The following is a 27966-nucleotide window of genomic DNA, read 5'->3' on the forward strand; positions in this document are numbered from 1 at the left end:
CACTAGAGCAGATTATGCTAAGTGAAGTTAGCCAATCCCTAAAAACCAAATGCCAAATGTCTTCTTTGATATAATGAGAACAATTAAGAATAGAGTAGGGAGGAAGAGCAGGAGAAAAATATTAACATTAAACAGAGACATGAGGTGGGAGGGAAAGGGAGACAAAAGGGAAATTGCATGGAAATGGAGGGAGACCCTCATTGCTATACAAAATTACATATAAGAGGTTGTGAGGGGAATGGGAAAATAAACAAGGAGAGAAATGAATTACAGTAGATGAGGTAGATAGAGAAGATGGGAGGGGAGGGGAGGGGGGATAGTAGAGGATAGGAAAGGTAGCAGAATACAACAGTCACTAATAGGGCATTATGTAAAAATGTGGATGTGTAACTGAAGTGATACTGCAATCTGTATTTGGGGTAAAAATGGGAGTTCATAACCCACTTGAATCTAATGTATGAAATATGATATGTCAAGAGCTTTGTAATGTTGTGAACAACCAATAAAAAAAAAAAACACCCTAAGATACCATCTCACTCCAGTAAGAATGGCAGCCATTATGAAGTCAAACAATAACAAATGCTGTCCAGGATGTGGGGGGAAAGGCACACTTGTACATTGCTGTCTTTTTTTTTCTGAGTGCAGTTACTTATTTTGCCAGTCTCCCCAGGCATTTTGTTTGATGAGATACTGATATAGCAAGAATTGCTTTGCCCCAGTGATTAATTATCCCCAGGCCAAATGAGGTCTCCTGATAGATCTTAAAAGGGGAGACCCTTCCTGTCCCCAGGTCATAAACTGACAGTGCTACCACCACATTCTTTGTGGCCAGCAGCCTCCACCCACCCAGGGGCAAAAGGGACTGGAAGGCAGGGCAAAGGGCAGGTTCTCTTTAGCCATCTTTCTACAGCCCAGGCAGCTTTTCTTGGATTCCCCCCCCCTCCCAGTTTAGGGCTGGTGTCCTTTACCCACAGTGAGATGATCTGCAGATGCCTGGGGCCAGGCTGAGAGACAGTGCTTGGAGTGCCAGCACTGGGTTTAAAAGATTGAAATCTTTTTTTTTTTTTTTTCCCCCAGTGTCTTGCTATCCTTGTACACCAGAGGCAGTGACTTTTGGCACTTTCAAATTAGTTACTGACAGTTTAGATCCCTTATCATGCAACTGCATAAATGTCTGTACTTGAACCCTGACAGACAAACTTCAGTGTCAAGATTGTATAATAATTTAGAAAGAAAAAAAAACACTTAAAGGCCAGATTATGTTACAGTAAACACTCTTTATCTTAGACAGGCTTATCTCCATAGGTGGCCCAGGCAGCCAAGTTCTCTGTGCTTAAAAAAACTGATAAGGTCAAGGCAGCTTGGCCCATGTCTTGAAGGGCCAGTAACGGAGAAAAAAATAAAAAATAAAAAAATAAAACAGACCAGAGGATCATCAAAACCAGGGCTGACAGATGGGAACTTTTAAAACAGACAGACCTGCATGTACAAATTTCTTCCACTTATTTTACCTGTGACAGACCAACTTCAACTGCAAGATTGTACAATAATCTAGAAAGCTATTTAAAAGCCAGATCACTACAGTAAAACATTATTTTCCACAGTCTGATAGGTGGCCCTTTCTTCAGCTTACTTTTCCTCTGACAGACCAACTTCAATTGCAAGATTGTACAAAAAAGAAACAGAGAGACAACCAGCCCTAAAACCATGGCTGACAGATGGGAATCTTTAAATTGAGCATCCAAGATTTTTCCAAAGAGACTACCTATAAAATCAACATAATACTGGCCATGTCTTTAAAGGGGAGGTAATAGATACAAACAAAACAGATGGAAATTCCCATGCCCAAGGCCAATAAACAGATAAGAACCTAGAACAGATCAGAAGGGAGTACATATCCCTAGGTTCTTGAGTCCTGCTTTACTGTGACTTCTATAGCAGTGGCACCACAGATGTCCCCAGAAAGAGGGACCAGATGTTGCCACAAAGAGTAACCAGGTATATGAAATCAAGGGTCTTGGTGTGCCCACGGGGGGACTGATCAAATGGCCAAAATTGTCACAACTTTTCTGAGTTCAGTTTTTTTTTTTTTCCTATAAGTGGACCATGATGGAACAACCTGTACTCTTCAGGGAGAGAAACTGGGGTGGGGTGGGGGGTTCCCCTAAGCAAAAGGAGCTTCAGCAGCTGCTGGGATGGTCCTTCAGTCCCTCCCTTTACTCATAGGAACAGCTCTTCTAGTTCAACCCAAGGCAAACTCGCTAGTCCCCTAACTCTCCAGCAGTTGGCTCTCAACAAGTTCACCAACGCAGCGGATCCTCAACATGGAAGTGGGGTTCCTTAGAGAGCCAGGCCTGCTCAAGAAGGCTGCAGTGAGGGCTACTCTCAGGTTCCATATGGGCTGCCAAATTTGTTGCTGAAATCATGGTCCTTGTCCCTGATATCAATCCAATAATGAGGATACAGTTTTGAGAAAAAGAAAGAAGGTTTATTAGTTTGCTAGCAAAGGAGAAACACAGGGGTCTCCTGTCCCAAAGGCTGTGATTCTTCTCATCAGCAGGAACAGGGGGCTTTTAAATAGGTGACTCAAAAGCGTTAGTCAGGAGATCCCGCTGATGGATAGCCATTTCTGTGGGTGCCTGATGGATGTTTCTTTCCCACGAGGGCTGCTTTGTCCTAAGTCACCGACACCAACCTGACATTAGCCATTTCCTTGCTGTACCATTTTTCACATTTATTAGCAGACCCAAATATATTTAGTTTCTCTATACCATATAAAAGCTAAGTCTACAAATGCTTAAAATTTATAAATCTACACTTATGCTTACTAATTAACACCTAAATAGTTTATCTCATTAGCAGTGACCTATTTAATGAATATCTATCTTATACTTAATTTAGTATGACTTTAATATTGTAAGTTACAAAAAAAAAAGACTAGGAACTGTTTTCAGTTTACATTATAAAACAATTGTTGTTGAAAAGTTCATTTGTAAATTTCATCCTATTTTCATGTACTTAGTTTACTTGTTCTTAACCAATCTGCTTGAACAGCAGGAAATGTTTATGAGACAATAAAAAAGCTATCTATCATAGGTTGACATATCAGGTGTAAAAAAATTGCCAGGACAAAGAAACTGAAAGAGTAACATAGTTCTTTTCTTTCCCTTTCTCTCTCTCTCTTTCTTTCTTTTTTTTCTTATGGCATGTGTGACATGAATCAAGCAATTTGTTTAATTTGGTTTTATTGTACATTTAATTCTCAGGTTGGACTTTTAATTTATCCACTAAACATCTAGTGAAGATAACACAATCTACTTTGACTAGTAAATTAAAGAAGAAAAAAATGTGTCTGTATTATACTCAATGCTAACAACTCTGAAGTCATCTCAGATTTTATTTAATCAATAAACTTAAAACTAGCTTTCTTTACCAAAAATTATCCCAGGTCATGCAAATTTTTAAAAAATGGGTTGGTTTGCATAATTCTGAGAGTTTTAAGAATAATTAATTTAAATAAGCACTTATTTTCTTCAAGCCAATAAAATAGAACTGTTGAATCATGATGCAAAGAAAATATCATCGATTCCAATTTTAAATCAAATTAAAATAATACAAAGGCAGGTAGTAGGTTAATAATCTACATGGCTTAACATTTCAAGGTAGGAAATAAATTTAGATTCCAACATCAGAATTTATGAGGCACCACTGAGGTTTCAGAGAGGGTTGTTATCTGGTCAGGGAAAACCAGGCATGGGTGAGTTCAAGGCACGGGCAAGAATTCCAAACAAGTTTACAGATCTCAATAATTTATAGTAAAACAGAAATTAACTTTTCATGACTTTGTAACGAGATGGCTTCCAATCTTAGGAAGATTAGGCTGGGTTTATCACTCCCTTGAGAGATTTTATAAATTAATTTGATAATATCATCCAGAGTTAGAAAAGATCCGCATATACATAGTATAAATATATACACCCATGCATAAACAGGCATACAGAAGTACACAGAAATCTTACAGGTTTGATTTAAAAATTTTAGCCATGTGTCAGATATAATATACAAAACTCTCTAGTTTATAAAACAATATATAGTTGGATCCAAATTATGTTTTTGGCAGATAGAATAAATTAAGAACAAACACTGATGTCTAAAGCTTTTTGTTAACAATCATAAAAGAAACTTTTTAGATTTTTCACTGGGTATGGTGATGCATACCTATAATTCCAGCGGCTTGGCAGTCTGAGGCAGAAGGATTGAGAGTTCAAAGCCAGCCTCAGCATCTTAGCAAGGTCCTGAGTAAATCAGCGAGACCCTGTCTCAAAATAAAATATAAAAATGGGAAGGAGGTGTGACTCAGTAGTTAAGAACCCTTGGGTTAAATATCTATATTTCTCATTTGTCAGTTTGTTCCTTAATAGTTCCCCACTTTTTTCACCTACAGTTTGAGAGTCAAGTCATCTCCCTAGTTGTTTCCAAGAAATGGCTCTCAGGTCCAAGAGAAGACAGAGTGGAAGATTGATGCCTGAGTCACAGAGAAGGGATATGAGTTCTGCCCAGGAAGGTTTTGGAGGTGTGCTTGCCTATTATTCTAGGTCTAGGTCTTTTCCTTAAGTTCAAGACAGTTACATTCCCCATGTCCTTGAGTTTTTACAGCATCTGCATGTATTTTGAGATGAATAAGGCAGGTGTGGAGATGAGTATGAAGGAGGCATAAGCTGTAAGTTTCTTCTAGAGTCATACTTCCAATTTTCTGAAGACCTTTTTTATAGTACAGATGCAATTTTTATTTCTAATACCTAAAAAAATGGTTTTTAGCCCAAGTGATATCAAGGGGCTGATCTCCCCCATCTAATTAAATTATTTTCAATTTGTTCCTTTACATCAGAAAGCAGATTTGCAACAAAGATGGAAATGTAGAGATTCCAATATTCTAGTTTTAGGGCTTTGTCTTTGGAGTGCTTTAACATATCATTTCACAAAGGCTTCAGGATTATTTTTTCATAGGTCCATTTTAGCTTTGGAGAAAAGATTTTAAAAATAAATCCTATCCAGCTCTGAATATTATATTCCATTTAGGCCAGCTTCTGACCAGAGAGATCCCTCCACTGTTTTCTTTTAATTCTTTCAAACATCTTATCAGTTTCAGCTGAGACAAATAATAAATATTCTTGAAAGTACTGAATTATTTTAATACTTTTTACCTTGTTTTCAAGTCAAAGATTTGCCTATCAAGTGACTCCAGAACCAAAACCAATAAGCCTTTTATTACTTAGCTTCATATACAAGAAGTATCTTCAAAAAGGGTACAAAAGATGTAGGCCTCAAAAGACCCAGAGCCACACCCAAATTCAGCTTAATAATGACAGGCACAGATTCCCACCCCTTGAGTAGAGAATAGTCAGCATATTAGCTGCAAACGGTGTACAACAGATTTCTAGGATTGGCCATATACTAGGGCCCCCAGCCTGAAGTTGGCTGCCTGTAAACACAGAAAGGACTAATTGTACACCCTGACAGACGGAGAGCTAGGCAGAATTCCCAGGACACATAAAGAGACAAACAGGAAAGCAACAGCTATTCCTAGGAATATCTTTTCCTGGAGCCTTCTCCTCTTCCTCTTCCTTTCCAGAAGCTATGAATTGAACAATTTGGGTCCACTCATTGCTCCCAACCATGAAGTTCTGCCTCACCATGGGCCCAGAATCAAGGGATCCAACATGGACTGAAACCATGAGCCCAAATAAATCTTTCCTCCTTTAAGATGTTTTCCTCAGGTATTTTGTCATAGCAACAGAAAACAGTAGGTTTGCTGAAGAATTTAGACTCATAAGAAAAAGTGTTAGGGCAAAAAAAAAAAAAAAAAAAAAGAAGGATCCAATGGTTTTAAACTGGGGGAGAAATTAGTAAGTTCAGATTCTTCTTGGCATCTCTGTGTCTTTGGGATAAGGATATTCCTTTCCTCTGGGTATAAAGAGGGGACCTCTCATATGAGGGTCTTGTGATCTGATTCAGGAGAAGGTCAGAAAATATTTCCTAGGTATTGTGACCTACTTTACTTGGTCACTCTGGCCTTCATACTTCTTTCCATTTTCTCAGTGAAACAAGTCAACTGCATGTAGCTGCTATTCACATTTTCACATCAACATCTAAACTGGAGTTTGACTGAACATCTGGGCTCCATAGTCCAACCACATTGACACATACCATTAACCATCACAGAGACCCAAGCCAATTCTGTGAGGAAGAGTCTATTCACTTATCCTAGCTTCAAAGATGAGAAAACAGGGGATCAGCCTAATAAATAACCTCGCTTCCTCATAACATGGTTGTAAGGATTTAATTCGGGCACAGTAAGGAAAGGATGATTTTTCTTTAACTTTTCCTCATTCTCTTTCTACATGATCCAGGGGATCAGTGACCTTCCTGAGTTGGTTTAGAGGAGGTGATCTTTTTGAAGAAGGGATATACAGCCAGCATTTAGGTTTGATTACTTAACTCTGCCAACTGCCCATGAAAGTGCTGGTCCATTGATTGAAAAGCAGAATCCAGAATTAGCCTAGACCATCACTCAAAAAGAGAACTGCACCTTCCATCTTCATAGGCTGTGTGGGTCTGAGAATTTGAAGACCTAGAGAGCTGGAAGTCAGTTTTGTGATCCTTTATATTTATCTTTAGGGATTTTTTTTACATATGCTTTACAGTGGCAAAATGTGCATCACATAAAATTTACCATTTTAACCATTGTAAGTGTACACATCTGTGGTATTAAGTATATGTTTTGTAAAAGCATCACCACCATCTGTCTCCAGATTTTTTTATTATCCCAAGCTGAAGCCCTGAACTCATTGAGGACCAAATCCAAGCCCCAGGCAATCACCATTCTACTTTCTATCTCTATGGGTTTAACTACTATAGGTGTTGAAACCTCACACATATATGACCTCATAGAAATGGAGCCATGTATTTGTCCTTTTGTGGCCAGCTTATTTTACTTAGCTCCATGTCCTCAAGATTCATCTGTACTGTTGCATGTCTCAGAATTTCTTTCCTTTTTAATATTCAATAATATCCCATTTTATGTATATACCACGTTTTGTTTATATTCCTTTATCAGCTGAAGGACCTTGGATTATTCTATCTTTTGACTGTTGTGGATATAAGCACTGTTGTGCAAATATGTTTACCTGTCCCTTCTTTCAATTCTTTAATGCATATACCCAGCAGTTTCTGGTTCATGTGGTAATTCTGTGTAATTTTTTTTATGGTATAACTGTTGGGAGTCTCCCTGAGAACTCCCTGGGCCTTTCAAACATGGCAGTGGGCAAATTGCCAGTGGGCAGCCAGAACTCTCCGGGCCTTTCAGATAAGGAGCCCCCTAATGCAACATGGCGGTGGGCAAGTTGCCAGTGGGCAGATAACAAGTTGTTTTGAAAACCTTATAATTGACCCTCCCGTCTTCTGAACTCGTGGACAGTTCGTGCCCCCCATGAATCTTATGCAGGGCAGACGTGCGTGCACCGTGCGTGATGACCTGACCTTTGCTATGATTGTCCCCGGGAGCCTCCTGGTTTAAAATAGCTGACTCTCACTTTCTGTATAAACTAGCACCAGCTTGCAGTAAAATGCTTCATCTTTGTCACTGCTGTCTGTGTGTGTGTGCATTTTAATCTCCAACGACGAACCTTGGCCTTTCAACTACTATACTGTTTTCCACAGTGGATGCATCATTTCACACTGTCACTTTTTAAAACCATGTGTTTTAGGCAAGTCACAAAACCTTTCTGAGCCTGGGAAGGCGGGACAGCATCATCACAGACATTCTGCAGCTGCGTTCCTAGAATTCCTGGAGCAGACCTGGGAAGGTCAGGGCTGGTGACACTGGAAGCACTGTTCTACTCCCTTGTTTCAAGGGATCCAGCAGAGAAGAGCCCACATCTGAGATAAAGGAAGCCACAACTCAAAATGAACCTTCGAAACTCAATTAAGTAAGCCAAATGATCTTAGGACCCCTGTGAAAGGAAAGACCCCCATAGTCCTCTCATTTACCTATGTGCAAGTGTTTTATAAGGATCATAAAATTTCAGGAGAAGTGGGATAGAAATAAATAATAGAGTGAGTCCCTCCTATTTGGGGCTAAGGCAAAAAGCTTTTCCCTTTCCCTGATCCTTGTACTCCTTATACCAATCAAGGGGAGAAGGCACTGTTATCCTAATATTAAAGATGAGTAAATTCTGATTAAATAAGCTGCCCAAGGTCAACACAGAGGGGGGATCCTCATACATATGTATATTTAAATTGCACCTGAAGTGGATGGATAAGAAATGCTAACATCAATTATGAAAATCAACACTACCCTTCCTGTCTAGGGCTAAAAAGAAATTAAACAGCCTTCTCCAAAATTCCTATATTGTTTCCACATTACCTTCATGTTCCAGTATTGGGGGTTTGACAAGAAACCAGATAGGACACAGCTATTTTTCAATGTATTATAACTACTTAAAGTAATAAATGACACTTAACAAAGTGGACTTTGATAAATAAATAATATCTACAGTGATTCTGAAGCCTACATCTCACTCACTACACTCCCTCCCAACCTCATTTTACTGCTAAACCTCTACCTCTTCTAAGTCCAATCAGTAAGAGCTTCTATTTTCTTATCTGTAAACTGGGGAGGTATACCTCCCTTGCAGAGTCCAGGGAAACTTAAAAACTGGGATAAATCTACACCCAACAGTGGTCCACAAGGACCTGGTCTACAGAGACCTGTGTTACTGTTTCTGTCAGCTTTTCCATGACTGTGACTAAAAGACCTGACCAGCACAGTTGTAGAGGAAGAAAAGTTTATTTGGGGGCTCAGGGTTTCAGAGGTCTCTATCCATAGACAGCTGGCTTCATTCCTCGGGATTCACAGTAAGATAGAACACTAAGGCCGAAAAGTGTGGCAGAGGGAAACAGCTCACATGAATATCAGAAAGCAGAGAGAGACTCCACTCGCCAGATACAAATATATACATATCCCAAAGGCACGCCCCCCAATAACCCACCTCCTCCAGCCACACCCTACCCGACTGCAACCCCCATTGGGTTAATCCCATCATGGATTGATTCACTGATTGGATCAAGGGTCTCATGACCTGATCAGTTATCTCTAAACCTTCTTGCAATTGGGGGACACCTCACATCCAAACCAGAGCAATGATCTATAAGGATCTATGTGGTCTACAAGGACCAGAGCCATCTATAGGGACCTGAAATGTCCACAGAGACCTGTGCCTAGAGAAACCCATGTGAAATATTGCTGAGAGCCATTAGCCAAGTAGGTATGACAATTTCCTTGCCAGCGTACCCCATGTTGCTTAGAGGAAGGACTCGTGGAAATGGATTTGCCTTGGACATTCGCTGTGACATTGCATGTATGTTTGAGAAAGGTGACCCTGCTCAAGGACCGGGGTGGATCCGGGTTTAAGGAGGATCCTACTGGATTAGGGCGGATCCAGTTTTAGGGTGTATCCTGCTGGGAAAAGGGAGTATCCCTCTCCTTGGGTTTAGGGCGGTTCCAGGTTTAAGGTGTACCCTGCTGGGAATAGGGCGTATCTTGCTGCCTCAGGCACTCCCGCTCCTTGAGTTCCTGTTGAGTGCTCCTTGAGTTCCGGTTGAGTTCTCGTGGGATTCAAAAAAGTATTTGGGATTCGGAGCCTGGTGGAATACGTGGAATTTGGCCCAGAAGGTGAATTTCCCCAGAACGTGTTTGTAGAGGGCCAGTGTGAGTTTGGGAATAAAGAATTGCTGTTTGAATCTGAAAAGCTGTGAGTGGCTCGTGATTTTGTGCCCAGCCAGACTGCGGCAAAATATGTGCACTTGACCTGTCTACAGAGCCATATGCTATCAAAAAGGGACATGTGTGATCTTTAGAAACTTTTGTGTTCCATGGGAGCCTCTCCTGTTTTCCGGAATCTATGTGGTTTATTAGGACCTATGCCATCTGCAAGGACTAATGTTATCTACAGGGTCCTGAGTTTCTACAGGGACCTGAGCTATCTTCAGAAACCTGTGTGGTCTTCAGGGACCTATTGTGGTCTGTAAGAACTGTGTGATCTACAAGAATTATGCTGTCTATGGGAATCTGTGTGGTCTGCAGAGACCTGAGATGTCTACAGACACCTGTGTGTTCAATGGGAACCTATAATGTTTACAGGAACCTATGTGGTCTACAGGCATCTGTAGAGATCTGTGTGGTCTACAGGGACTTGTGTGATCTGCCCTCAGCAGCTCAGAACCTCCTGGGACTGCAAGCCTGGAGTCCCCTTTTTCAGGACTTCTCACATGTCAAAATGATGTACCTGTATGATACCTCAAAGATAGCAGATCAGGATTATTGAGTGACATGTTCTTTTAACAAAGCCCTCAAGCCAATTCCTTGGGTTTGCGGACTGAACTTTGTCCTCAAAAATTTTAATCTTGAAGCCCTGACACCTAGTACCTTAAAATGTGACTATATTTAGAGAAAAGGTCTTTAAAGAGGTGATTTTTTTTTAAAAGAGAGAGGGAGAGAGAGAGAATTTTAATATTTATTATTTAGTTTGCGGCAGACACAACATCTTTGTTTGTATGTGGTGCTGAGGATCGAACCCGGGCCGCACGCATGCCAGGCGAGCACGCTACCGATTGAGCCACATCCTCAGCCCAAAAGAGGTGATTTACTAAAATAGGGTCATTAGGGTCAGTCTTCATCCAATCTGATTAATTTCCATATAAGAAAAGGAGATTAGAACACAGCCACACACAGAGGGACAACTCTTTGAAGATACAGGGAGAAAATTCTGGAAGAAAATACCATCTAGAAGCCTAGGAGAGACACCATAGGAAGAACCAAACATTCATGTGCCTTAATCTTAGACTCCAGTCTTCAGGACCGTGAGATGTTTCTGGTGTTATGTCACTCAGTTTGTTACAGCAGCACTGACAAAGAGAGATACTGTGTGGGAGAATTTCTGCTTTGGGGTGTGACTTGAGAAACACTGGAGGAAACAGGAAATGGCTGGGCTGTGCATAAGGAGCTGCAGGGTGTCGGGGCTCCTTCTTCCTGAGCCTAGCACAGTCCTGATCATGCAAAAATTCCAGGTGTGTTTCATGAATCCCACCTCTTCCAAGAGGAAGGATGAGCAAGAGGCAGCCTCGATTGACAGGCCCAGGCTTTCTCCACCTTGACCATTTGTATAATGAATAATCCCATTGAGAGGCACCCAGTGGGAATGGGCATCATCTTGCACTGCCCTGCAATCAGGGTATTCTTACTCATGACCTTCCATTTGTACAGTATCATGTTAACACCAGCATCTCCATCTTTCTCTCTCTCTCCTCTAACTACCTTTTTCCCAACTGATTCACTTGTGACACACAGGGACTCCTCTTGGACTTCTATCCTGGCTGCCTCCCTCCTGCCACCTATACCTCCCTGAAGGACTGGATGCCCCTCCCAAGTCACACTGTTCTGTATTCTATCCCTGGGGAGAGCTCATCTGCCAAAGGCAAGACTTGGTGGGGCAACATATGAAGCACAGTCCAGACACGAACTCTGCGCTTGAGTTCATATGCATGGAAAAAAGGCAGCAACTGTGTCCTGGATGGCAAGGGCATGGATTGTAAGAGCATGGAGACCAGCCCTCAGAAGAGATGTGATCACTGACCAAAGGGCACCACTCAGTAAGACAGTAGGAGTCAAAAACAGGACCTCAAGAAAGCAGACTTTTCTTGTCAGGTGTTTTGGTCATGGCAATGCAAAAGCTGACTAAAACAGTTGTTGCTGTAACTAACCTGACCAAGTGATTCAGAGGCCTCGAGAGCTGGTTTGCAGGATGAGGAACTTTGAAAAGTTTAGAAATGCAAGCTGGAAAGAAAGTTTAGAAATGCAAGCTTTAGAATGTTGTAAATGGAGCTTAATGGGGGACGCTGGTGGGAGCTCAAAAGACCAGAATGCTGATAAGACTGTGGACAGTACAGACTGGGCTCATGAGGTTTCAGAAGGAAGAACTCTAGTGCAAATTGGATTAGAGGCCTCTGTGTTATGTTCTGGCACAGAAGTTATCACACTTTGCACATGTCCTGAGACTTTGTGAGGCTGAATTTAAAGATGAGGTACTAATTAATCTGATGGAAGAAATTTCAAGATAGCACAGCATTCAGGTGGTAGCCTGGATGTTGCAGGTGGCTCTTAGCCAAGTTTACTGTAATAATCAGGAAATTTAGAAAGTAAAGCAGAAATATTTGAAAACTTATAGTTTGGACAAAGTGAGGGTAAAAGTTGTGGTTGTTAAAGAGATTATAGCCACTAAAGAAATACTAGAGACAATAGGAAAGATGACTTGAGGGAGTCTCAGGAATTGGCAAGACCACACCCATCTTAGGCTCAAGGGCATAACTTTCTTTGAGAGAAACCATGGGGGACTCTGCTTGCACAGGAGAACCTAGGGAGTTGTTTCACTATGCTCAGCCACCCAGGCACCCAGAGGCCACTACAGCCGTGGTCACAGGAGACTTGGCGTCACTCATGTGGTAGTTCTGTAGGAGTGCAGAATACTGGAGTTAGAAGGTCATCGAAGCTTCCACAAAGATTTCAAAGGAAGGGCTGGGAGGCCTTCCTTTGAAACTCTAACAGGATCAGAGTCCCTGAAGGCTGCCCATGAAAGGGTGATTCATGAAGATAGGAGAAGGAATCTAAAGCTGTAGTGGAGACTGCTCCGCCCCCCGCCCCCATCTAAAAAATGCTAATAATGTGGGATTTCTGCCAAGGAAAACTGCAAGAATCAAGCAAAAATAAGCCAAGAGAGATAATGTAGGCTGCAATCAGCAAGGTCACAGGGACAAAGCTACACAAGTCTTCTGGAGAGAACATCTTGATTCCATGTGTCTTAGATGCTAAACCAGGAGCTATACAACTAGTTTGCCCAGCTGGATTTCAGTTTTGCCCTTGTGCCAGCCTTCCTTTTCTATACCCCTGTTTCTCCCTATTGGAATGAAAATGTTTACTCTGTGCCATTATATATTGGATGTATGTAACTTGCTTTTGATCTCTAAAGGAGAAAACATCCTGAATTTGCCTTGAGCCTCATGTGAAATTTTGGTCTTTGACTTTTGAGTAATACTGGAACTGTAAAGACTATGGGGACTTCAGTAAACCAAGTAAATGCATTTTGCATTGTGAGATGGGCATGAGCTTTTGGGGGCAAGTGTTGGAATGTTATGGTCTAGATATAAGGTATTCCCCAAAAGTTCATGTGTGAGACAATGCAAGAATATTCAGAGGTAAGATGATTAGGTCATGAGAACTTTAACCTAACATAACCCCCCCCTCCTCACCCTCTTCTTCCTTGTTGCCATGTACTGAACTGTTTTATCTACCACACCTTTCTGCCATGATGTTCTGCCTCACTTGGGCCCAGAGCTATGGAAGTTCAGCCGAACCTCTAAAAGTGTAAACCAAATAAGCTTTTTCTTCTTCAAATTGTGTTTTCCAGGTCTTTTTGTCACAGTGATGAAAAAGCTGACTAAAATACAGACTGAGAGGTCAGTTCTTTGGGAAATAATTGGAATCTTATTATGAATTCTTTGTACTTTCAGGTATCTTGCCTGGTCCCTCATCCAGATGTCATTAGGATCCTATTCAAGGAATGCAGTTTTGTTGAGGAACATGAGGTGGAGTGAGCTAAGGAAATTGTATCCCTGACCTTCCATTGGCACAGTCATCCTGAAGCTGACTCAGGACACTGGAAGGAACTTCTGTCAGGGAAAGCCCCATGCTGTGCCAACTCTGCCAATGTCCTTCTGGGAGTGAAATAAGTCTTTAAGGTACATAAAGGTAAAATGGTAAACTTTCCTCCAAGTAGGCAGCTGCTTCTCTCTTCTTCACTTCCAGTGTCTCCAGAATCAGTCTGTAGAGACCTGACTTTTTGGTTTTACAGTGTGAAGTCAAGGGCCTCTGCACTTCAGAACCAGGAACACATACTCCAAAACAACTCAGGGTCCTCAGGGGGATCCAGGACATGTTCACAGCATGTATGCAATCATCTCTGGAAGAGATGGAGAAATACTGTCTGCTCTCCTCCACTTTACTATGTAAACAAGAGAGTCTGTCCATGCATTCCCCTCCTTACATGGCCCTCACTCCAGTACAACTTAGGCTTCCTTATTATTGGCGTGGAAGGGTCCCATGTTGGCAGGATTCTTTTATTTCCACAACACACAATTGTGTATCTCTCTGACAGTCATGATTTTACCCCTTTTAAGTTTTCCTTTTAATAAAACCCTCTAAAGAACACCATGAAAGGAGAGCTGTATGCCCCCCTACAGCATAGATTCTGCAAGAATGATTTGAAGGACTAAGATCTGTGCCTAAAGTCTCCTTTCCCTATGAAGTCAGGGGAACTGAGTGCTATTCTCCTACTAATTAAACTTATGTCTTTAAGTGTGTATGCCTCTGACATGCACACACAGGTTTTCATATCTATGTATGTATACACAGGTGAACAAAGATGTATATGCATTTGTTTGTATGAGTGTGTACACACATGTACCTGAGTGGGTGTATTGCGTACCTGTGTAAAGAACGTGCCACTAGGCACAATTTGAACTCCATGCAGACCCTGAACAAAGCCTTCATTAGCCCTAAGCTACAGTGACCTCATCTGGTATTTGGGGATAGTGAGAGTTGGGGAGAGGGTACAACAGGATCATTTATGAAAGTTCCATACAATTGCTTGATAAAAATTAGCTATTATTATTTAAAAGCTCATATCTGCAGAGTTGAACTCACTGCATGAGAATTGGTCAGAATTCTCTCACGTCTTTGGTAATTGAATTATTGATTGACACGGTTTCTTTAGTACTGTTTCTTTATAAATACTGCCTTAAGTCCAGATTTTGATTAATTAGATGATACTTCATTAACACCAAGGAATTTCTAAATATGAGCAGAGTGCCAAGGACACAAAAAGCCCAAATGTGCAAAGCCTAACTGGGAGACAGAATATTATAGTCTCCTGCTCCTCCCAAATGCACTCCATCTCCCCATAGAGCAGACTCCTGCCCTGAAAATGGAGTTTTTCAATCCCTAGTGGGATTTTCTTTTTTCTAGTCTTACCACACAGTGTGTTTATTCCTAAACAAGGTATTATTTGGTTTTGCCTGTTTCCAAACTTTGCGTAAGTTAGAATCATGATGTATGCACTATTTTGCAATTTGCTTCTTCCACTTGAGATTGTATCTGTGAGATCATTTTGCATCGATGATAAAGCTGTCTGCATTCAGTATCACCATATTGCAAATTGAGTGCAACAAACTGGATGCATCTGTTCTCTGGCTCAGGGATATGTGGGGACTTCTGGCTTTTTCTACAGAGCACATTGCTGCTATAAACATTCTTGTCCTGTCTTCTGGGCCCCCTGAGCTTTCTCCAGCTGATGGAACCAGCAGGACTAGGAGCAGGAGTGGAATTACTAGAGCATAGGCTTTAACACTTGGACTTAAAAATGAGTTTAAAACATGTTATTGCTGAGAATAATGATGAAGGTGACCCATAGCTAATCTTTTTAAATGTTTCATTTTCTCTATTGGCACTTATAAAAACAAACTGAAATTCTCTTCATTGTTCGTTGGGGTGACATTGTTGTCAGTGTGTCAGCCTGGACAGGAGGAATCAGGCAACGGGTAGGCAGTGGGCTAAGGGAAGTGGCTGGAAGAGGCAAGAGCCATCTCTACAATTCTCAATTTAAATGAGAGTGCCCCTGACTTCAGGTAGTGATCTCTTTAACAACTCACTGGTGGCATTCTTATCTTCCAATCTGCAAAGTGCTTGGCAATTATTGCAGTTTAGGTTTCCCCACTAGTGGAAGCCCTTCTGCATATATCATATAAGGGTGAAAATATAGAATGAAGCTGCTGACCACAGTTTTCAAAATCATGGTTATTAGTTCCATTAGAACAAACCCAATTATAGTCCTAATTCTCTCTGACTTGCCAAAAGCACCGAAAGTGAAAGTTTGGGGTCATCTGACTTCATTGTCATAGCTGGAATGGAGTAAGGAACTCCATTATGGACCAGAACTCAGGTTGTGGGAAGAGAGCCCCAACAGACTAGGCCAATGGCCAGAGTGGTGGACATGCTCAAAGTGTAGGGAGGCCAGTGTAGAGATCCATCCATGAATTAACAGGTTAGCAGGTTATCAAGGGAGAGGCTTTGACCTCAGGATTCTGCAGGAGGTCCCACTACCAAGGAGGTCTTCAACAATTGGAACCCCTGGTTCTGAACTTCCTATTCTCCAGAACTGTGAGAACACATTTATTTACTTTATAAATTACTCGATCTCTGATATTTAGTGATAGCAACAGAAAGCAACAAAGATGGGTGGAGGAAATAAGAAGCACAGCAGATGATCAATACACAAAAGTAAATTGATATCAGCAACATAAGAATAATTGGAATTTGAAATTTTTTTTAAATGCCATTTATAATAGCAATCCAAGCATTGAAGTACTGAAGTAGAAATAGAACAAACAGACAAATAGGCATTCAGCAAACTTTGAAAGATGGTTGAAAGAAATCAAAAGAAACATAAGTAACTGCATAGATATTTCTTCTTCAGGAGCAATTCAATCATTATTGTTAAAGTGATAATTCTTTCTAACCTGATCTATACATTCAGCAGAAAAGATGATAACAAACTGTTTCCAAATCAAGAAAAGACAACATAAGACTGAAGAAGAAGAATTTAAGAACCAACACATCTGATTCTAGGCACTGATCATAAATTTATAGTGATAAAGAAAGTGTGTTGTTAAGTAGAAAATTAATGAACAAATCAATGGAACAGAATAGAGAACACCAATGTAAATATAGTCAACTGATTTTGTCAATGGGAGAAAGGGAATTCAGAGCAAAGAAAAGTTTCACAAATATTTACAGAAGAATTATAGAAAAAATAAGTCATGGGGAACCCAGATGGGGGGGGGGGAAGGAACATAGACACAAACATATGGCTTACCCAAAAAAACTTACTCAAGACAATCCATAAAGTTAAAATTTTCAAATGCAAAGTTACAAAAGTCATAGAAGAAAAATCTATATTTCCATGTGTCCTTATAAAAGGGAGGATTCAGACACAGAAACGTACAGAGGGAAAACACCATGTGGAGACGGGAGCTTTGCTGCCACAAGTCAAAAAACTACTGAGCTTGAAGCAAGGCCTGGAACAGACCCTTTCCTCGTGCCTCTAGTGCAGCGCTGCCCTGCTGACACCTTGACTCCAGACCCCTGAACCTCAGAGCTCTTAGACAATAAATCTCTGCGCTTATAATCCATCCAGTCTAGGGTACTTTGTCATGGCAGCCCTGGGAAAATAATACCAGCACATCTATTCCATTCAATATTCTCTGACCACAGCTGCCTCCCCAGCCCAATCCATGAGATGGTGGGAGGTAAAGTAGGATCCTTCACAGGTCATTGCTGCTGCCAGGTGGCAAGATGAAAACAAGGAGGGGTAAGAGGTCATCATCCCTGGAGCTGGTAACTAAGAATCCACCCTGATAATCCTAGAGCCCAGAAAGCCTTGGGCTGGACAAACCCCATCCCTCACCTCCTCTGTACCCGCTCCCAGTCATTTAGAATTTTAAAGAGCAAAGAAGCCCATTTTAAGCTCAATGGGAAAGCTCAGAAAGAAGATGATCCACCTGAACCTGACATCTCACATGTGTCCACTGAGTCCAGGCTGGCCCTTTAGGGATGAGGGTAGAACAGGTTGGGAGAGACACACCTCTCTTCTAAGGGAAACCCAGAAGACAAGTCCAGAAAAGGGAGAGGAAAAGGAAGGGTTTGTTTGACAGGACGTCAAGGGCAGAGGCTCCATCCATACAGGAGTTATGTGGAGAGAGGATGAGGAGGGGCCTCCTCTTCCATCTAGACAGGACTTCTGGCCACTCCAGAGGTCCCCCTTCTCAGAAGGTCCAGTCCCAGCCAAGGATCAACTCCAGGGATTTTTTTTTCTTTCATTTTCCCTAAAATGGGCATGATGCAGCAGGCCAAATCACATTTCTAGAACTTTCAGGACTGAGCCTGCTTCCTGTCCAGGATAGGAGAGAGTAAAATGCCCTGGAATTCCTCACACAGTCCTTGCTTCTGACTGTGACCAGCTCCCTTACAGGTACTTCCTTGCTGGGTGTCACGGACCCTGCTGGGCACAGGAAAGAACAGGAGGAGGCTGGGATAAGCCAGGGATAAGCAAAGGCTGGGAGTGTTCTGGTCAAAACCATTCAGGGATAAATAGGAAACATCTATCTGAAGTCTAAATGCACACTTTTGGCAGGGTTTCTGCTTAGGAAGATGACTCCAAAGAGATGTTCATACCTCTGTTGTGACACGTACCCATGGGTGCCAGAGACTGGCTCCACTGAGAACCAGTTTCATAAATAAGTCTGTCACACAGTAGCATGCCCTGTAGCCCTTTAAGAGGACTGAGGCCCGTCTGTACGCAAGATGAGGAGCAGTCTCCTGGAAACATCTCGTGATAAGACACAAAACCCTGTGTAAAAAATGAGAAGGCTAGACATGTTGAACATTTTTTCATATATTTGTTGATCCATTGTATTTCTTCTGCTGTGAATTATCTGTTTGGTTCCCTAGTGCATATATTGATTGGCTTATTTGGTTTTTTTGGTGTTAAGTTTTTTGAGTTCTTTATATATCCTGGAGATTAGTGCTGTATCTGAGGTGCATGTGATAAAGATTTTTCTCCCATTCTATAAGCTCTTCACGTTATTGTTTCCTTGGCTGAGAAGAATCTTTTTAGTTTGAATCTTTCTCTTTTATTGATTCTAATTTTACTTCTTGTGCTTTAGGAGTCTTGTTAAGGAAGTCAGGTCCTAAGCTGACAAGGTGAAGATTTGGGCCTACTTTTTCTTCTATTTGACACAAGGTTTCTTTTCTAGTGCCTAAGTCTTTGATCCACTTTCAGTTGAGTTTTGTGCAGGGTGAGAGAGTGAGGTTTAATTACATTTTGCTATGTATAAATTTCTAGTTTCGCCAGCACCATTTTTTTGAAGAGGCTATCTTTTCTCCAATATATGTTTTGGGGGCCTTTGTCTAGTATGAGATAACTGTATTTATGTGGGTTTGTCTCTGTGTCTCCTATTCTTGTACCAAATATTTTAAGTATTCTAGTGATGATTTGAAGTATACAAGAGGATATACATCTTGTTTTTGTCAGCTTTTTTGTTGCTGTGATTAAAAGATTTGACCAGAATAATTTTAGGGAGAAAAAGTGTATTTGGGGGCTCACAGTTTCAGAGGTCTTGGTCCATAGACAGCTGAGCCCATTCCTCAGGGTTCAAAGTGAGGCAGGACATCATGATGGAAGAGCAAGACAGAAGAAAGCAGCTCACATGATGATCAGAAATCAGAGAGACTCCACTTGCCAGATATAAAATATAGACACCAAAGCCACGCCCCAATGCCCCACCTCCTCCAGCCACGCCCCACCTGCTTTCAGTTACCACTCACTGAATTCCATCAGGTGATTAATTTTCTGGTTGGGTTAAGGATGTCATTACCCAAAAATTTCTCCTCTGAACCTTTTTTTTTTTTTTTAGGGTGATAGTTTGGTTTTTATTGTTGTCCTGTGTTGGGCTCAGTACAGAAATACTGTCACCACCATTGGCTATTGCTAGCTCGCTAGCTTCCCAGGAGGAACAGGCAACAAAGGTGGCTCCAGATGGCTCTTAGCTACTGATGTGGGCTTCAGGGTTTGTAAAAGCAGCATAGTGGATCACACTTTCTGATATGAAGTACAAACTCTCATTCACAGTCAGATTTCACCAGGAAGGAGATGGTCAAAGCTGAAGTCACGTTAATTAAGGAGCAAACTCAGGGTCATACTTGGTCTTCCTTCGGCTTCCTGATACACCCAGATGGCACTGTAGAAGCAACGCTGCTGGCATCTGGGCTAGTGCGTTGGTGGAGCAAGGTGGGAGGAGCTGCTCACTAGTAGAACTTCTTGCTGGGGCTGTTGGCAAGGTCAGTGAGCAGCTGGCATGGGATGAACTGTATTCCACAGGCAGCTTCATGCTTCTGGAGATGGTCCACTATCTTCTGGTCATCATATAGATCCATGAAACAGAAGGACCCTCCGAGACAAGAGAGGAAGCCTAGGCAAAAGACTGCTCCAATGTCTCCCTCTGCAGGTTTGGCAACATCCCTTCCTGTAGGCACATGACTACCTCATTCACAAATCTTATCACCAATGGTACTGGATATCTTCATCAGAGGAGGCCTCAGGCTTTGCAGGAAGCCTCAGACTTGTAAAATTCTTATTCATGTCAGAATTCAAACTCTTATTCTTCGAGCCCTCCTCATGGATGTAAAAGCTCTTCACAGACCTGCAACCCAGGAAGCCCTGGACACCATCTGTTTCAGCAGTTCTAGGCTTCTACCTCCAAACCACTCCCCTGATCTTCTACTATGTTTCACTATAACCACATCAACTTCATCTAGCAGCATCCATAGGAAAGCCAAAGCCTGTGGTCAGAGAATCCAGCTTCTTAGGGTCAACTCCTTCCTGGAGGATTCATATGATTTCAGTCATCATGGATATAAAACACCTGGTGGTGTAGAAGCCAGATCCATCCTTAATCACAACGATGAACTTCCCCTGCTTAAGACCAACTGCTACAGTACAAGTGGTTGTCTCCTTGGATGTTTTCTTGGTTGTGATGATCTCTAGTAGCTGCATCTTGACCACAGGAGAGAAGTAGTGCATGCCAATTACTTTCTCAGGTCTTTTGCTGACAGCAACAATTTCATTGATTGGGAGAGCAGAGGAGTTACTGGCAAAGACACAGTGAGCTACTTCCTTTAGCACTTTGTGCTTAACACCGAGGTCCTCAAAAACAGCTTCAATCACCATGTCAGCCTTTTCAAAACCCTGGTAATCAAGCTGCCCAATCAAGTTGCTGAAGATGGAATCCTTTCAAATGATGTCATAGCTTTCTTCTTCACTTTGTCGTTCAATTCTTTGAACACTCGTTGCTGTCTCTGGCCCACTCCAGCTTCTGTAGTATCTTTAAGAAGGGTCTTTAGCCCCTTGTCCATGGAGATTGGGTGATGGAAGCTCCCATGAACCCTGCACCAAGAATAGCTAAATGCTTAACATACTTCTGTAGAGCTCCAAATTTATTTTTCTGGCATAGGACTTGGTCATGATAAAGTCCCAACAAGGCCTTTGATTCTTTAGTCAATGCCAACTCTCCAAATTTCTGGTGATTCAGTAAGATAACCAGCATCACTTCTTTGTTCAAGTCCAGTTTTTATGACATCAATTATTTTCAGAGGGGCAAGATAAAGGCCTTTGGTCTGCTTTCACACTTCTTTTTCCATGATTTTGTAAATGTGTCTAACAAATGGAATAGTCATGGCATATGCTGTTGGTTTTTCCACCAATCCCTTGTATCTCTTAGGAGAGAGCTTCTTATCAACTAGTCCATTGGCAAAAGTAACTATAACCTCTTCTAGTTATTCAATTGTCCATTTTTCTGGAGCTTTTACTCCTGGTCCCAGGGGTTCCACCAATTGGTCAGTCCCATTTTCTTTGCTCTGTCTGCACGAATGTTTCTACAAGTTAGCATCATGTCAAATGCAGCAGGTACATCCACCATTTCGGGCAGCCTTTGGGTGCCTTCTGCTCTATTAGGATCCCCAGAAAGATTTCAGGGATACCTGAAATGTATACACATGGCCCCTTCCACACCAGTGTAGCCCATCCTTTAAGCCATCAGAAGAGGTTTCTATGGATAAAAATACACACATTCTTCTCTCACCAGCTGGAAAAAAATTCTTTGCTTGAAAAGGGCTCATCTGGCCGATCACGGTGGCACATGCCTGTATTCCTGACGACTCAAGAGGCTGAGGCAGGAGGATCAGCCTCAGCAACTTAGTGAGACCCTGTCTCACAATAAAAAAAATAAAAAATGCTGTGGCTATGGCTCAGTGGTTAAGTGCCCCTGGGTTCAACTCCTAGTACCAAAACAAACAAATAAATAAGTAGGTTCATTTGATTAGAGAAGGCACATATAATCTCTATACCTTGATGTCAACTGATCGGGAACTTTAATTATACCTGTCAAAATCCTTAACAGGAGTTCCTAGATGAGTGTTTGATTGAACAATTGGGAAAAGATGTGTGCACCTAGGTCGGGTGAATCTTGGGACCATCTTACAATCTCACCTCACACACCTACTGTTTGGGAAAGGAAACATGGTCTTTGGAACTAGATGAACCTGTGTTTAGCACAGGGTGAGTAACTTAAAAGCTCATTTATTAGTAAGCACTGTGATGTAGTGTGGAAGAGGATGCAGGGGTGATTGAAGGTGGAGGTGATACCATGGAGAAGAGTATCAGTGGCACAAGCTGTCCAGTGGGGGCCCAGAAGTTTGTTCAATGGAAAAAGGGTAGAGAGTCTAGGAGATCAATCCCAGCCTGAGAGGAGGCACCAGGCACCTGCCTACATGCTGGGGGTACTCCCAGGTCTGGCTTCCTAAAGTAGGAATAACCAAGACACCCAGCTGAGCCCAGAGACTCTCCACGGGTAACTGGATTTTTTACTTCCACCTCTGATACAGACCAAATCAATATGGCAAGTAGAATTCATATTCATGATTAGGGGATCACCTTGGGCTATACAGAGGCATTTTTGCTCCTTCAACTCAAATCCCTTTCATCTGTAACTTCTCATTTCCCCGCCCACCATTACATCACCAAGGCTGGGTGGGTCTAGGCTATAAAAGCAGAGCTGCTGGCCCAGGCAAGTCTCTGCTCAACCAAGTCGGGGCCTTCACCAGCTCTAAAGTGGCCTTCACCTGCACTCCTTCACTTGCTTTTGTCATCATGCGTGAAATTGTGCTCATCCAGGCAGGCCGATGCGGCAATCAGATCGGCGCCAAGGTGGGCACGATACTGGGGCGTGGACCCTGTGTGACACAGGCCGGGGCCAGGGGCTCCAAGGATGAGAGTGGAGTCGGGAGAGAACTGGGGTCACCAGCTGCCAGGTGCCATGGTGAGGCCACAGGGCAACACAATCTGCCACCGTGAATATGGTGATGCAGCTATGTGTGCCTTAAATCAATGCCCTTTAAATTACCCAGTTTTCCTCATGGTGGCCAGTTTCTTCCCCTGCCACTCAGATGCCCTCCCACAATCCCTACCCACATTGACCCGTTGCCTGCCAGGGTTAGGATCCAGAAGCCAACATGTACATTGCTGGCATCAACCTTTGCTGGTAAAAGCTGCCTGGGGTTTGTGCCAGGAGTGGGGCCATTTGATCCTTGGTCCTGCTAGAATCCATCCAGGGACCCATCCATTAGTAGGGATTCAGGGACATGCAAACCTGCCTGGAGGGACAAGCCCACTGTGTCCACTGCTTCCTACAAGAGGATCTGTATTGCTGCTCCCTTCTCTTCCAATGTCATTCCAGCCCTTCAGTCTGTGACCATATATGGCTCCTGTTCTGCGGACTTCCCAGCCACTAGGAAGAAACTGATATGAGAAATACGGGCCACAGCTCTGTGGTCTTAGTCTAGGATTCTTGACTGTCTGACCACCATTCCAAGGCATTCCAGTGACAGGATGCTGGGACATGGAATGATTCTTTTTTTTCCCTTCAGTTTTGGGAGGTCATCAGTGATGAACATGGCATTGACCCCACTGGCAGTTATCATGGAGATAGTAACTTACAGCTGGAGAGAATCAATGTGTACTACAATGAAGCAGCTGGTGAGTATATTGGATATTAAACTTGCTTTCCAAATGGTGACAGAGAAAATGTTCTAGGAGCATACAAATGACAAAGAAATGCATTTTTGCACTTTAATATAAAATGCCAGCATAAAAAGATAGACTTTATAGTTCCTGAATAGTCCTGTTTTTTTGTTTTTTGTATTTTTTTTAAACATGACTAAGCAGGCTAAGCATTCTTTTCCCCTTTTGTCTCAAATATTGGAATCTTCTGTAATAAATCCTTCTGTGAGAACTACACAGAATTATGACCCTGCCCACAATTCTTTGCCAAGCACAAATGTAAGTCAGCTTTTGTTCCTATAGGCAACAAGTATGTTCCTCGGGCCATCCTAGTGGACCTAGAGCCAGGAACAATGGACTCAGTGAGATCGGGACCATTCGGCCAGATATTCAAGCCAGACAACTTTGTGTTTGGTATGTCCTTATGGTCCATGGGACCATGACTCACCTTCTTCCTAACAGCCATATACTTCACAGTTCTCAGTGATCAGTGTGCAGGAGAGACTGTGTCCACAGATGGCCCCAGTCCTGGCCTAATCCCTTCCAGCCCATGGGGGTGGGGGCATTTTTCTGGTCACTCTGGACAGCTCAGGGATTAATGCCAGAATCCATTCCAGCAGCCTCTGAAGGGAAAGTCTCAAGAGCAAAAAAAAAAAAAAAAAAAAAAAGCTTCTAATGAGGCTCAATAGGCTACAGGTAACTTCAAAGCATCTGTTGAACTCACTTAATTACTGTTAGGCAATGAAGGCCAAAAGCACAGCATGTGAGCAAGATTTAGACAACTGCTTAGAGCCCCTTGCCCCTCTGATCACCCTGTGCTTTTTCTATCTATTTGTACTTCATTAGAGTATTGAACCATTTTCCCTAGTTTGAGAAGCAGATGAATTTTGTTAAACATTTTCTCTTCCCTGTTTTTCTTACTTTAAGATGATTCCCAGCATTTTTGAGGGTCACTGATACAGAAGGTTTCATCTGTGTTTTCTACCAGTTGGTGGACAGAGAGGGTGCAGACAGTCTTAGGAAACAAAAGCATCTCTGAAAAGGTTATTTAGGATTAGTTGTTAGCACAAAGAGATCGGGCTGGATACAAATTCATGGGTCATATGGGCCTTTTATTCAGGAACAGGACTATACCTGTGGGAATGGACCCACTTTCCTGGTGGAAAATGAGCCACTGAACAAAGGAAGGGACTGGGTTTATATAGTTCATGGGTGATTTGGTGAGCTTGTCAGTCTGGGCACTCAGGAATTTGAGTTTCAGGGTTGGGGGTCAGTGGCCAGCACCTGGAGAGGAGTTATTTTGGAAGAGAATAGTGTTTCCTAGAGATTATCATTCTAGGTTTAATGAGACACTTTCTCCCTTCCAGCATCTAGGAAGGATTTATTTTGGGAGAGATGAAAGCTAACAATGTATGGCCACACTATCTTGGGGTGTTTTATTTTCCAGTCCTAGTCCTACCTTCTCCACAGTGCAAATGACATCATTCAGAATCCTTGTATATTTGTGTCTAATATTCTCTTTCCCTCTGGTAGGCCAGAGTGGTGCAGGGAATAACTGGGCCAAGGGCCACTACACAGAGGGAGCCGAGCTGATGGACTCCGTGCTGGACATGGTGAGGAAGGAGGCAGAGAGCTGTGACTGTCTCCAGGGCTTCCAGCTGACCCACTCACTGGGGGGTGGCACTGGATCCGGCATGGGCACCCTGCTCATCAGCAATATCCGAGAGGAGTACCCAGACCGCATCATGAACACCTTCAGCGTCATGCCTTCGCCCAAGGTGTCGGACACCGTGGTGGAGCCCTACAATGCCACCCTCTCTGTCCACCAACTGGTAGAAAACACAGATGAAACCTTCTGCATCGACAACGAGGCCCTGTATGACATCCATTTCCGCACCCTGAAACTGCCCACCCCCACTTATGGGGACCTCAATCACCTGGTGTCCGCCACCATGAGCGGGGTCACCACGTGCCTGCGCTTCCCGGGCCAGCTGAACGCAGACCTGCGCAAACTGGCCGTGAACATGGTGCCCTTTCCACGCCTGCACTTCTTCATGCCCGGCTTCTCGCCCCTGACCAGCAGGGGCAGCATGCAGTACCGCGCCCTGACGGTGCCCGAGCTCACCCAGCAGATGTTTGACTCCAAGAACATGATGGCCGCGTGCGACCCCCGCCAGGGTCGCTACCTGGCCGTGGCTGCCATCTTCCGAGGCCGCATGTCCATGAAGGAGGTGGACGAGCAGATGTTCAACGTACAGAACAGGAACAGCAGCTACTTTGTGGATTGGATCCCCCACAACGTGAAGACGGCCATGTGTGACATCCCGCCGCGGGGCCTCAAGATGTCAGCCACCTTCATCGGCAACAACACGGCCATCCAGGAGCTCTTCAAGCGCATCTCTGAGCAGTTCACGGCTATGTTCCGGCGCAAGGCCTTCCTGCACTGGTACACAGGGGAGGGCATGGACGAGATGGAGTTCACCCAGGCCGAGAGTAACCTGAATGACCTCGTCTCCGAGTACCAGCAGTATCAGGAGGCCACCACCGAGGAACTGGGAGAGTTTGAGGAGGAGGAAGAAGAGGAGGCAGCAGTTTAGGAACTTTTCAATTTCCTTGGTGAAATTCTTATCCTCCTGCGCCTTTCTGCTTGGAAACTTAAGCTCCTCAAGGTGGGTCTGTCACAAGTTCACTGTTGATGAGAATGTGGATCTCCCCTCAGTATGACTGTATTGTTTCTTCCACGATCTATACTAATAATTCATGTGGTCCACACTCTCCACATTTTTGTTCTCACTCTTCCTGAGATAGAAGTTTTAGGATTTCATCTTTCAGCAGTATAGGTTTTCTTCTTCAATGCTTTGAGAAGTATTCTTGTTCCTTTAGTAAAGAGATGCAAGTGCATGTTTTTTTTTTTTTAATCTTCTCTTTCCCAAAGTATTAAAATAAAGATAATTCTCAAAAGTTATTGGGGAACAATGCCATTCGAGAATCGCTGTGAGTCTATGGAATCAAGGCCTTAGGTAAGGACTTCTATTTATCTACTTCCCTTTGAACAATGTAATAAATACAAATAAAAACAAGCACCACTTTACCCATCAGAAAAACCATATACTATAAATTGTACATGTTCTAAAAAAGCAGCCAAGGACATGACAGAGTTCCACCTAAAATTTGTTTGAAAATTATGGCAGGAATTTAGGACAGTGATAGAAACTAACAATTTAACATTTTTTTTTAAAAAAATCATCTTTCTAGCTATTAAAACCAGAGGCTGCTTTCAATATGTCATTATTCCTGATTGACTAGGATCCCATTTTTGAGAGGATAGGAAGCTGGGAAGGCAGGTGAACTGAGGTATGCTGTAAGGGAGGGAGATTCTGAAGCTCTAGGGTGTGATGGTAATAGGCAGCAATATAACCAACACTGTGCTAAGGAAACACTAAGGCATGAAATATTTTATGGGAAATTTCATTGTAGGTAGTTTTCTGCAAACTTGTTGAATCAAAAATGTAAGTGCAGGTTGTTTGCCTTCTGGCACCAGATGAAACCTTTCAAAGAAAAGCTTAATTAGGGGCTGGGTTTGTGGCTTGGTGGTAGAGCACTTGCCTCGCACATGTGAGGCCCTGTGTTCAATTCTCAGCACCACACCAGTCAATAAATAAAGGTATTGTGTCCATCTACAACTAAAAATATTTTTTAAGTTATCTTAAACAAAAAAAGCTTCATTAATGACACACCTTTGGAAAACTCCTTTCCCTCCCCAAAATTTTATGAAAATCTGAGTGGAAAACTGCCACATTTTCCCCACAACTTCTACTAGGGAGACATGTTTTTATGTTCATGGAAAGTTTATACTGCTACCTTACATAAGGGTGAACCTCCTGGAGGTTCTGACCACCCTGGAGGTTGATGGTAGGTAAACCATTATCAGTGGTACATATTGCATTTGAAACTACATTAGGGAACAATTCAGAAAACAGAGTAGGGGAGGTAATTTGGTGGATACTTTTTCTGAAATATTTTTATTACATGTTGATGAACCTTTATTTATTTATATAGGGTGCTGAGAATTGAACCCAGTGCCTCACACAGGCTAGGCAGGTGCTGTACCACTGAGTTACAAATT

General features: G+C 42.6%; 1 protein-coding gene, 1 long non-coding RNA gene and 1 pseudogene across 2 annotated transcripts; 1 reads left to right on the plus strand and 2 right to left on the minus strand.

The window, feature by feature from the left end:
• Positions 1–2466: 2466 nt before the first annotated feature.
• Positions 2467–16774, minus strand: LOC144375337 (uncharacterized). Its single transcript, XR_013435027.1, has 2 exons — positions 4219–16774; positions 2467–2676 (listed from the first exon to the last, which is right to left on the minus strand). It is a non-coding gene; the product is annotated as an uncharacterized LOC144375337 (long non-coding RNA).
• Positions 16775–19298: 2524 nt separating this feature from the next.
• On the minus strand, positions 19299–21807 carry LOC101961778 (trifunctional enzyme subunit alpha, mitochondrial pseudogene; annotated as a pseudogene).
• A 1057-nt stretch (positions 21808–22864) lies between these two features.
• On the plus strand, positions 22865–27070 carry LOC101961494 (tubulin beta-4B chain). The gene is made up of 4 exons (XM_078039757.1): positions 22865–22988; positions 23708–23816; positions 24144–24254; positions 25374–27070. The coding sequence occupies exons 1-4, from the start codon at positions 22932–22934 to the stop codon at positions 26435–26437; spliced, it is 1341 nt and encodes a 446-aa protein (XP_077895883.1). The 5' UTR covers positions 22865–22931; the 3' UTR covers positions 26438–27070.
• The last annotated feature ends 896 nt before the right edge of the window (positions 27071–27966 follow it).

The sequence above is a fragment of the Ictidomys tridecemlineatus genome, chromosome 2 (assembly GCF_052094955.1).
Source record: "Ictidomys tridecemlineatus isolate mIctTri1 chromosome 2, mIctTri1.hap1, whole genome shotgun sequence".
In the NCBI taxonomy this organism is placed as follows: domain Eukaryota; kingdom Metazoa; phylum Chordata; class Mammalia; order Rodentia; family Sciuridae; genus Ictidomys; species Ictidomys tridecemlineatus.